Source organism: Corvus cornix, chromosome 1A (genome assembly GCF_000738735.6).
Source record: "Corvus cornix cornix isolate S_Up_H32 chromosome 1A, ASM73873v5, whole genome shotgun sequence".
Taxonomy (NCBI): Eukaryota; Metazoa; Chordata; class Aves; order Passeriformes; family Corvidae; genus Corvus; species Corvus cornix.
In genome coordinates, this window is record NC_047057.1 from 71,785,786 (window position 1) to 71,797,802 (window position 12,017).

The 12,017-nt window shown below is 42.6% G+C and overlaps 1 protein-coding gene across 1 annotated transcript; it reads left to right on the forward strand.

Moving 5' to 3' along the window:
• The first annotated feature begins 58 nt into the window (after positions 1-58).
• ATP6V1E1 (ATPase H+ transporting V1 subunit E1) lies at positions 59-11,150 on the forward strand. The gene is made up of 9 exons (XM_010404132.2): positions 59-245; positions 3,665-3,730; positions 4,627-4,736; positions 5,219-5,285; positions 7,104-7,193; positions 8,474-8,542; positions 8,927-9,021; positions 9,876-9,963; positions 10,537-11,150. Exons 1-9 carry the CDS (start codon positions 213-215, stop codon positions 10,597-10,599), a joined length of 681 nt encoding a protein of 226 aa, XP_010402434.1. The 5' UTR covers positions 59-212; the 3' UTR covers positions 10,600-11,150.
• The last annotated feature ends 867 nt before the right edge of the window (positions 11,151-12,017 follow it).

A 12,017-nucleotide genomic window follows, 5' to 3' on the forward strand; every position in this document is an offset into this window, starting at 1 on the left:
TCACGGGTTCTGCGCGTTCCTATTGGTCCGGAGGCGCGGTGGGCGGGGCGTGGGGCGACCCCGCCCCGGCCGTGACCCGAACCGGATCTGATTCCACTCGCGGCCACCGACGGCACCGGGCGCGTCTCCTCGGGCCTGCGGCTGCCAGCGCCGCCGTCACCGCCACTGTCACCGCCACTGTCACCGCCACTGTCACCGCCACTGTCACCGCCATGGCGCTCAGCGATGCCGACGTGCAGAAGCAGGTAGGGCCGCGCGCCCCGGCCCGAGCGGAGCCCCTGAAGGGCCGTGGGGATCGGGGCTTACCGCGGTGGGGCCCGCAGTGCAGAGCTTGGCCCGGGTCTGCTGCCCTTCCCCGTGGGAAGGGAGGATCGCTGGTGAGGGGGAAGGATCTTGGCTGGGAAAGAGGAGTCTCCGGACAAAGTGGTTTTTCCTCTGTCGGGGGTATGGGCCTCACCCGAGTACTTCCTTGTGGCATTTTGGTGACATGTTACGCCCGATTACAACGAAGGGGTTCATGAGCAGGCTGAGTGCTATCTGCAGTGTCTAATTGCACCTCAAGGCAGGTAAATGCACAGCCTTAGACGAGTACTGTGTTTTTCCATGTTGCTGTGGGTAGATGGTTAGAGGTGAGGGCCAGTCTCTTGTTCCATGCCTGCAGTGGGAGAACCAGAGGAAGTGGCCTTAAGCTGAGACAGGGGAGATTCACATCAGATAGTAAAAAAAAATGGTCACTGTTAGGGTGGTCAGGCGCTGGAATAGGTTGCCCAGGGAGGTGGTGGAGTCAGCATCCCTGGAGGTGTTTAGGAGGTGTCTGGATCTGATGTGGTTTGGTGGTTTAAAGGTTACAGTGATAGTGCTACGCTGATGGTTGCACTGGGCGATCTTGAAGGTCTCTTCCAGCCTTAATGATTCTATGGTTCCCTAAGGATTTCCCATCTCTTTTTCCTTGTAGCTGTGCTACCTGCAGTTAGCTGTACCTTAGCATTTGGGTGGGCTGCTCGGCATTCCTAGGTCTGTTTCCTAAGCAGAGTGGTGCAGCCTGGGGTTGGCTTGCAATGGAAACTTCCAGCCGTGAAGTCTGGCTGTGGACACTCCTCCAGAGGCAGGACGCCCTGTCCCTGTTGACAGTAAACACTGCCCTCACCTAAAAAAGCTGCTTTCAGCTGGGTTGGAGATGGTGTGTGGTGTTAAAGGCTGCAGGGATCCAGTCAGCACTGCTCTGGGCAGCTTCCTGCAGGTGATGAGCAGATCAGGCAAGTTCCCTTTGTCCTCTGCATCACAAGTACTCATGTCTCACTTTCTCATTCAGTAAACATTGTCTCTTGGCAAGGAAGCACCACAATGAAAGTAAAATTGGTAGGTTGCCTTTCTCCAGAAGGAGAATTGTAACATTACATTGTTTTCCTTTTATCTGCAAAGCTCGTTTGCTTTTTCCTGCCTCTTCCGTGAATATAATAAAAATAAAGCTGACATTAGGGTGGTCTTGCTCAGCCAGAATGGACCTGAACTTCAAAGGTTAGTTCAGGCTCTGGTGATGTACTAAGCATGTAATACTAATAGCTTTTCACATCTGCAGCATTCCTGTCATTGCTTTTCACTCCTGAGCCCAGGGTGATCCTGTTAACTGGAAAGGAGAGTGCTGGTGGTGACAGTCCTGCAGGTATATGAGTCTGGCATGAACTTGCCAGCTGGTCCTTGTAACTACTTGCCACTGCACTTCCAATAATTTTCACTTTGAAAATCATCTCTGATTGAGACTTTTTCCCACTGGCAGACTCGCTTTGTTATTCTGTTAAAGGTGTTTAATATGTTGTTCCATCTGGTCACTTCTAAAGCCCATCTAACATCTAGAACTTCCCTTGGAAAGCATAATCACACTGCTCCTGATGGGAAAACCCCTTCTTCTTTTCTATAGGAAGTATTACTTTAAAATTAATCTCTCATTTCGAAGTACATTTTTGTCAGTATTAGTATTAAAACTAAACCTATTTATAGATGTGAGACTCCCACTTTGGATCGCTCTTCATTTCTATAAAAAGCAAAAAGGGATTTCAGTACAGCAGCTTTTGAAGGAAGTAACACTGTTCAGTCTTATCAATGTAGGAGAAGTGGATTCTTTATTACCTTGCTTCCATCTCATTCCTTTTCTCTATGCAGAGGATGTTTCCTGAACACCCAGAAGTGCTTTTCCAAAATTCAGAAACCAGACCACATGGGAGGAAGTGACTCAGTAATGTAAAGGCTGCTTAGTTCCCAGTCTTCTTCAACAATAGGCTGTTGAGCAAAATAATATCCTTTTTTTATATGCCTCTCTTGCCCTTTCTGAAGTGCAGGGTAGGAAGCTGATGCTGTAGGTAGGCAAGCACTTGAGAGTCTCTGCAGACATGAATTAAAAGAAAACCTGCTGATTTGATTTTGAGGATGTAGATATTACTGTTCACTTCTTCCACTGTGTTAACATGTGTTTAAAATCTTCCACTTGTCTCTTCACTTCTGTTTTTTCATCTCTATGGGCTCAGTGCTGTTCTGCACGTTGGCTCAGTTTTCACCTTGGCACCTTTCTAATCTCTTTAAAACATGTAATTTTAACATGAGATTCTATAAATAGAGTCTTTTGTGTGAGTGTATTCAGACTGGATTTTCTGCAAAATGTGTCTCATTGCTAAGTGCAAGCAAAAAGTCAGTAGGTTTTTATGGTCTTCTCCATCTGGCCATGGAAGTGTCTGTACTTCATCCCAATTGCAGTTTGGTTGGGAATGAGCCCTTCCAATCTGCCCCAAATGAGAACCTGAACTGAGGTCTGTCACAGAAAGGCATGTGATGGATGAACAGAACTTGGTCTAATTGCTTTCCTGGTCTTTAAGCTGCTGGACCTGGGCTTTGTAGTGCTTTGAGGTGGCTTCAGGAATGTTTTTCAAGTAGAACTTATTGGTGCCTGTGGGGCTCTGAAGCAGCATGTGACATTGTTCATGTGGTCTGGGTCACGGAGCACTGCTGCCGATGTCTCCATCCCCAGCCCCTCCAAACTGACCTTGTAAGTCTTTACAGGATTTATTACAGTTTTTCAAGGTGAGTGTCTCTGGTGTTCCAAGGAACTTCTGGCTGTACAAATCTGACCAGAGTGGTCAGGAGCCCTTTGCTTTGCTTCACCGTTCACCTGTGGAAGGCCCAGGTTCATTCAGATGCCATCTGTGTTAATCTTTCTGTTGCATGTAAATGCCCTAACAAACAGACTAATTTTGCTGTGTGAGGATCTTTGACGTCTAGGAGAGGTTTTTTTAATACACTCAGGGGTTTTGAAAAAGTTGGTCTCATTAATGAAGAATGAAAATACCCAGCCTCACATTTATACAAATTTATCTTTGGGCTGGTTTGTTTGTTTTGGGTTTTTTTATAGTTGCATACCTGAAGTGCATTCTTCTAATGGCAGCCAGTGAAACAGCATTATATAGAATTATTGGGGAAAATAATTTCTTGTAATATATGTCAAGATGAACTGACTCTTTAGTGTTTATACTCAATTAAATTTCCTTGGCAAACAATATTGTATGAATTAGTAAATGGATGTGGAGGATGTACAGATGAGGATATATATACACCTACTTCTTCTAGTCAATGTTCTTTCCTACAGAAAATATTTTCTTTCCTCTCTCTTGTACAGATCAAGCACATGATGGCTTTCATTGAGCAGGAAGCCAATGAAAAGGCTGAAGAAATAGATGCAAAGGTAAAAATGGAAGTTCACTGTCAGTAAGTGCAGAAGGAAAACTGCATCCCACGTCCTGTTTTGAAAGTTGAAGTCAGAGCAGAACTAGAGCACCTTTGTAAGCTACAGCTGATTTCTGTTCAGTTATTACTTAGCATAAAGTGGCGTACCAAATGAAGTTAGCATTTCTTAGCTTTTGACAAATGAAAACGACTCAGAGCTGCTTTTGGTCAGAGTTTTGGTGGTTCTTGAATATGAATTTATTCATATCAAAGTTCACTTCTTTGTTTTAAGCAATCAGGAGAGCTGAGTGGTAACGTGACTCAGTTGGATTAAGTAGAACACCTTCCCCCACTAAATTAGTATTTAAGGCATGAGTTGAATTGCTTGCACAATTCTTCACTTAGGTTAAGCCATGAGAGACTGGGTTTAAGATTAACCTGGTGATAGAGTATAGATGTTTACTAAAGAAGGATTAATGGTGCTTTTCAGTCCTAACAATCTGCATTATACCACTGCTGAAATGCCTTGTTGGTATTGGACCCAGCATATGTGTTGCTAATAATATTTAATCTCCCTTAAACATTTAGATTTACACAAATATTTAATCAGTACTAAAGCAGGTAATCCTGAAGATCTGCAAACAGAATTCAGAAGTTGACATTGGATTCTCAGGCATAAGTAGGAGCGTTGTCCATGTTTTTACATGCTGTCTGGTGAGGCTTTGCAAAAAAAAGGAACAGCTGTGCTGTCATTCTCCTTATGTAGGAATTACTTAAAGAGGTGAAGGGTTTTTATATGGAACCGTAAATTGTATCATCCTATCTTGTCTGTGAATGTGCTCTGTTACATTTTGGTTCTGTTTTTTTCAGCCCAAGGAATCAATTTCCACTTCAGTTATTTAATTTTTACTGTAGGCAGAAGAAGAATTCAACATTGAGAAGGGTCGCCTAGTTCAGACACAGAGGCTGAAAATCATGGAGTATTATGAAAAGAAGGAGAAGCAAATTGAACAGCAAAAGAAAATGTAAGTTGCTTGGGTTAGATGACTGACTTCAGAGCCTGAGCTCACATTTTGTTCCTAATTTTATACAAAATTCTTCTTCCCTTGCAAAAAGGCAAATTGTAGACAACATATTTAGTTCTAATTACGAGCTTCTATTTTTTTCTGGGGAGAAATTATCAAAGCTGAGCCACAATAGTGTAACTTAGCGTGATGAAAGAATCCTTCCTATTTCTTTATGTAGTTAATGTCTAGAACTCCACCCTGCTCTGTTACCCTGGAACAAATGGTCATGTCACGTTTAATTTGGATGGGTCTTCACTGAAGAAAGGGGTTCTGCAGTTCAATCTCTTGTGCAAGTTCAGAAACAGATTCAAACAGGTTGACAGACCTCGTTATTCAGTGTTGTAGGATTGTTATCTTTAAATGCAAAGCGTGCAGTTAAATGTTACAGTTCTTCTGCCAAAGGCTGATGGATTGATTCGACTTTATCATGCAACTTGCAGTCAGATGTCCAACCTGATGAATCAAGCAAGGCTGAAGGTCCTCAAGGCAAGGGATGACCTTATTGCAGTGAGTATCTCTGAAGTAAACACACTGAGTCTCTGTTCCTACCATATGTTAGGAAATGCAACCATTCTCTAAAGAAAACATGATTTTTGATTGACTGACATTTGCTTCAACATACGAAAATGGCTTCCCAGGCTGCTCTGAAAAGGCCTTGGGGATTCAGTCCATCTTTGCTAATCTTATTTGCACAGTTTCCATTACCTGCTGTTTTAGGGAAATACATTGGTCTGCCAGGAACATTGCAGGCAGTGTTGTATCTGTCATTTGCACAGTAGCTTGTTTCTTTAAAGAGCAGGAACTGTCTCTTGCACAGTTGGTAGAACTTTGAAATTCTGTTTGCCTGAAGCAACTTTGACGTGAAAAAACCCAGCATGGCATAAGCAAGGAGGCTTAAGACACCACCAGCTGGGATTTCTTGTGTCCTTCAGTGGCCCATAGTACATGAAAAGGTTTGCTTCTTGTTCTGGTAGGGACCAGTGTGGGTGTTGACATAGAGGGTGAGCAGTCAATCATTCATCAGAGCAGGCTACGTTCAGGCTTGGTTTGGGTTTCCTGTGTTTATCTCTCCCCACGTGCAGTGTGTCCCCATTCTGCTCACTGAGCAGTGAGCAGGTTTGCTGTGCTCTCCCACCGGTTTGGGTGTTCCATGTTCTGCTAGATGGGGCTGTTGAGCCGTTGGAAAAGCTTGAGAGACCCGTGGAAGTCAAAAATAGAAGATGGGGTAAATGTTCGGGTTGACGCTACCATGAAAAAGAGGAGTGAGCGGAAGAAAATCATCAGTTTATTGACTCTTTAAACCGAGTTTCAAACTTTAGATTGTATTTCCAGAGAGGAGGAAGGTGGGTGGCTCAGGAGCTAACTCTGTTGTGATAGTCTCTGCTGGGTAATCTCTTCCTCATTTATCTGCTGACTCAACCTCATGCTTCTGAGTAATTCTAAACACTCTTCCTCATTTTAAGACATTTAAAGTCACATGCTGCTCACTCTTTCTTCCCTTATCAGATCTTTGGCTTCTTTGATGAAGAGAGATGAGCAGTTCCAGAAATGCAGTGTTACTCTAGGGAGGACAGAACAACTAGGTTTGACCATGACAGTAAATTGTGATAGTTTTATGTCCTTGTACTCATTGTGTTACTGTGCACTCTTTCTCTAAACACCATAAGGTAGGACAGGAAAGAAAGGTTTATACCAAGTCATAGAGTTTCTTTATCTGAAGTATTTCTGATGGTTGAATTGTAGGAGCTATGAGTTGACTCAAAGTTCTTTAAAATTTTCTTAAAAATTCAATCCCATCCAAAACTGATTTGCTGAGTAAAGATAATCAAGATAGCTACTTAAAATTAAAAATAAGCTCTCTCTTTTAATTTTTGACTTGCATTTACTTACAATTAAAGAATACCTAACCTGCATATTATTTGGTGGAAAAATAGATTAGACTTCTTTGCTCAACCATAAAGCTGAAAAAATATATTTGGACAACCATATTATTTTACATTAAGCAATTATTTACTACATATTTAGGTTATCTCACTTAACATTCTAAGTACCATCCCTTTGCTACTGAGCTCTCCCTTTTTCACACAAAAGGAATTATTGTCAGGTTCTAATGAGTTCAGCTCAGGGCAGGAAGAAGAGAAGTGTTGGGCAGGGATAGTGTGCCATGCACAGAGAGGGAGGTCTAGCTTGGATGAACACCAGCTGGAGTGTACGTTTACGTGTTGGCAGGGTGTGAGAGCTATAATAGAAGTACAGAAAGTTGGTAGGCATGAAACCAAATGCCAAACAGATGGGCTCTGCTGATCTGATTTCTTCTGAATGTAGGATTTGCTGAATGAGGCCAAGCAGAGACTTGCCAAGGTGGTGAAGGATACTGCCAGGTACCAGACACTGCTGGATGGACTAGTTCTACAGGTAAATATTTAAATTGTAAAAAAAGGATCATTGCTGCCCTAACCCCCTAAGTTCCTCTTGTCAGAAATAGCCCACTGGAAGTTACACTTGTACTGGAGTATGGATCAAATGCTGCTGGGCGATCCTTGAGTTTTAAACCTCACTTCAATATCTTTGAGTCTTGGATTCCAAACAAAGAGGTTGTGGCTTATTTTGAGGTGTAGAACCTGGTATACCAGCAGCAGTTCCATTGTAAGAATAATTGCAGATGTGCACATACACATTTTAGGGTGCACACATTAAAATGCTCCTGTAGTAATCAGTTGGATCAAATGCACCTTTGGCAGAGGCTGTTTCTCCAAATGCACGGGTCAGTCGATACCCCCTTCAAAAGTCTTTTTGGCATTTGAGACTTAACAAGCCCTGACAAATTTACTGTAATATGGAATGTGCCTGTGACAGAAGCAGGCACAGAAAGCAGAAACCAGAGCTTTGCTTGCCTAGAAGCACATCCTCAAGCCCCAGAAGTGAACTGCTGAAAGTCCAGTAAGCATTGGCCAGGTCAGTCCTGTGAGCTCTGGTGCCTCCTTCTGGCACACATTGGTCCTGTTGCTGTGAACTCCCGGAGCCACCCCGCTCTCCTGCCACACTTGGGTGGCAGAGTTTGCTCAGTAGCATCTCCTACCAGCTCGTGCCTCCAACTGGGTGTTGTTTCTTTGTCATGCTCAGGCCTGGTATTGCTGTACATCAAACAAACCTTTCCTGTTCTTGGAAATTGGTCACGCTTGTCTTGGCTTGTTATCTTGGATTCAGTGAGGGATCTGTGCTCACACCTGGACTAGATGATCATTGCAGGTCCCTTCAAACTGGAACTAAACTTACTTTATTCTGTTCTAGTCTCAGGTGTTACCACAGGAACTGCAAGGCAGGAGTTACTAGAGCAGGCATCTGAAACTGCTGCATGTCTTCAAGAGCTTGGTTGCATGCTCTGTCTACTTAGACAGCAGTGATCCTTATGTGTACATGAGCATTAACTGGCCAACACAGTCCTGAGATTCCATTTGTTTAGTTGCAATTGAGTTCCAAGCACATCATCCATATTTGGGCTCTTCCCCAAGTATTGGTGCTGTCCTCTCAGAATGTCTGCGGGAGGTGAACTTGTGAGTGAAGAACTAAATAAAAGAGGCTGATACTGCTGGGGCTTGGGTTTTAAATTGATCAGCTTCTTTCCTTTCTTGGGGTTAAATAAGTCTGACAATTAAAATGTTGACTTCTGAAACGGAAATGGTTATTCCTTGCAGGGATTCTACCAGCTGCTTGAGCCCAGATTAGTCGTTCGGTGCAGGAAGCAGGATCTCCCCATGGTTAAGGTAAGACACCTGGAATAGTTGGACAGTGCCCTGCTCACAGAGGCTGAGACCTGACTGCAAATATTTGCTGCTCTGATCCCCCTCTCTGTGTGACAGGAAAACAAGCTTTGCTTGTTGCACTTCTGTTCCAGCTACAATGTGCTTCCAAAGTTGGGGATCATTTCCCTGCTTGGAGATTACCTTGGAAACTTTAGACATTGTTATTGTATTAAGAATAATAACTGGGTTTGGCTCAAGAGCCAAACTGAAATGCATTTTCTTAATTAAAAAAAAAAAAAAAGGCCTCAATCCCTTCATTTTATTAGGACAAGTGATTGAGTGATCAAACCCGAGTGCTGCAGTAGTGTTTGTCAGTGCTAACTGGAGATTCATCTTGTGTCCTAGACTGCTGTACAGAAGAGCATTCCCATCTACAAAAATGCCATAAAAAGGGATGTGGATGTTCATATTGACCAAGACAGCTTCCTGCCAGAAGATATGTAAGGAAAATGGGATTGTTTTATGCAGAGCACTAACTTAATGCAACTTTTCAAGCCACAGCTCACATTAGAACAGTGTCAGAAAATTAAGTATGGAATGTCCTCAAAATGGGTGCTGCTGTTCTTGCAGAACTGGCACTTCTTTGTGTTTATCAGACACAGACTCTGCAGTTTTCTCCAGACAAGCACTGTCTCCATCAAAAACGTCAGGAAAAGTTTTGTGCTATCTCCAGCCTGATTCACGGTACTGAATACAGGAATAACTGTACATAGGAACTGAACCACTGGTCTTTTAGGGAGAGAGAATATGGGTGTAGCCATGCTTTCTGTCTCAAGACGGAGCAAATTGAGTCATAAGGTGCTGCAGGATAATCACTTGATGGGGTTTGTGTCTGTTCTCTCTGCAAGGCTCTATTTCCATATGGTATTATAGAGATACCTTATACAAAGCTGTGTATTTTATCATCTTTATGTATGGGCCAACAAACAATACTTCTAGCACTTTTCCTCACTTTCCAAAACGTGACAGCTGTCTTAATAACACAGAGTCTGAAGCTGTTTTGAAGGGACAAATTGCACAGCTCCACTTAGATTTAGATCATGCTGATGAGGACCCTTGCACATAGCTGTGGTCTCTGGTAACTCCAAAGATGCTTTGCACTGCTGCTTCACTGGATCTCTTTGTGCTGATTCCTATTAAGACATGATCAAAAAGGTTGGTTTTTTTTAAAAAGAGAAATCTTACCCATGTATCTGACTTGCCTATAAATGCTCATTTGGGATATCTTTGCCACGTTCTGACTCTGACCCATGGATATCACTGAATTATTTCTTTTTTAATTGTCCATCTCTAGTGCTGGAGGTGTTGAAATCTACAACAGTGATGGTAAAATTAAAGTTTCCAATACCCTGGAAAGTCGGCTGGACCTTGTAGCCCAGCAGGTGAGTTTCTCCAGCAACCAAGGTAAACAAAATACAGTTAACTAGTTTGTTCTTGTAATTAAATCCTTGTGTTTCCAAGGTGTCAGTCACAATAATGCATGGGATCAGATTTGATTGGGAATGACAAGTGGGAAGTTATTTTTGAATGGGAAGAAGCAAATTACCTACTATTTGTGCAGCAAAAAACTGGGGCTTTCCCAGAATGACCCCTTTTGAATTAAGCTTAATCAAGCTTAAGCTCTATAAATTATGATACTGAAAGCCTGCAGTCAAGATGCTGAAATGCTGAGGCTACCTTGAATTACTGAAGCTAGCTCGAGTACAAACTTTGGCTGAGATCAATTACACCCAAGTGCAGAAAAACCCTAGCTCTGGCATCTCTTTCTTATGCTGCAGTACAGGCAGTCCTTTCAGTCTTATAGAGTAGCAGGCAATGTGTGATCAGAGAAAGGCTTCAGAAAGCTCAGATGAACTGACTTGTAAATTTTGAAGCCAACCTAACTATCCCACAGTGCCTGCAGGAAGAACATTTTATTGCCCATTTCACATAACTGGTGTGCTCTTTCTCCACAGATGATGCCAGAAATCAGAGTGGCTCTCTTTGGTGCTAATGCCAACAGGAAGTTTTTGGACTAAACCTCTATGAGAGAAGGTGGGATCTGTTCCACTGCCATACTGAAGGGGATGCAAAAGCATCTGCTAATTTAAAATCTTGAAATTTAACATTACTGTGTCATCCAGTATCTGTTCTTCAATCGAATAATTTTGCATACCTGCTGTGCTTAGCCTCTCTACTTGTGGTTAGAATGCATTGCTCAAAGGATGTGAAGACATACATATTCATCCAGAAGTGGCACTAGAAAATGGAGGCACTTGGGCTCTTGGCTTTCCTTACACTGTTGTGACTCTATAAAGACAAGTGGTCCATTTAGGGTCACTCTGTTTGCTTTGGCCATGTCTCTCAAGTTGTCTGATCTGTGAAGTAAATTACTGTGCTGCTGATGGCAAATCCCCTTTCAGTTATGGTCTTCAGTGTTATAGAGGGCATGTATTCCTTCCCAGGGTTAGTAGTTTAATTAATGTTACTTGGTCAGGCATTTCCTGTTCTGTATATGTGATTTAAAAAAAAAAAAAAGCCTGAGCCTGTAAAGCTCTATTTATTGAAATAAAATGTGTGTGTGTATGGAGTTCCTTGTCACTTCTCTTTGAAAAGTGGGATTGTTTGTGTAAGGACTTCCTACATGAGCTGTGTGTTTGAACTGTTCTGTGAAGCTGGAATTCCAGTGCAAGGTGTAGTGTCAAGCTATTTGCTGGAATAATGTTGGATTGTAGGCAAGGCTTTTGAATAGGGTTCCAGGATTTTGGAGCATCATTCTCCCTGAAAAATGGGTCAGTAGTTCTGCTCCCACAACCTTGTGTCACAAGAGAGAACTACAGTAACACAACTGTGCTACTTAGATAAAACAAACACAATCCCTTTCCAGTCACAAGTTTGTTGCTTCTGTGCAGGAGATCCAAACCATGCCCTGACTCTTCCTGATGCTCAATTCTGAGACTTCCTTTTGTGAAAACAGAAGCTGATGAATTACTACTTAAATATGTTTTGAAATCATCTCTCTAAGTGTTGCAGTGAATCAGGAATGGTAGGAGTTTTACAGAGTGCCACAAAGAGCACCTGCCAAGCTGCAGCAGCACTGCTTTATGCAGTGTTTTTAACCTGAGGCCCCTACTTTACACGAGGCCTGTGTGCCCTCATGTAAAGTAGACTCCAAACGCTAGATAAGCCTTTTACTGCCTCACTTCTCTCAAATGGAGATTTTCTGCTAAGAAAATCCTGATTCCAAGCTTATTTAATCTGTGTCTGGAAGAAATGCTTTAAATTTTCTCTTAGGAAATAAGATTATTTAGCAAGGTTGGGTTTTTTGGTTTTACTGCTCTTCCCTGTTGCGTTTAGGTGCCAGTTCTTGTTTTTTCCCACATAGTTACGGTATTTATTCCTTTAGTGCTTTGCTTTGTAGCACATGCTTCTGTGACGGGGCAATAAGTGTATCTGG

Bases quoted from the DNA above. Each gene is read 5' to 3' on its own strand.
- ATP6V1E1 (XM_010404132.2), top strand. From the start codon at position 213: ATGGCGCTCAGCGATGCCGACGTGCAGAAGCAG. The intron at 246-3,664 runs GTAGGGCCGCGC...TCTCTTGTACAG, and splicing joins ATGCCGACGTGCAGAAGCAG to ATCAAGCACATGATGGCTTT. The intron at 9,964-10,536 runs GTGAGTTTCTCC...CTTTCTCCACAG, and splicing joins TGGACCTTGTAGCCCAGCAG to ATGATGCCAGAAATCAGAGT.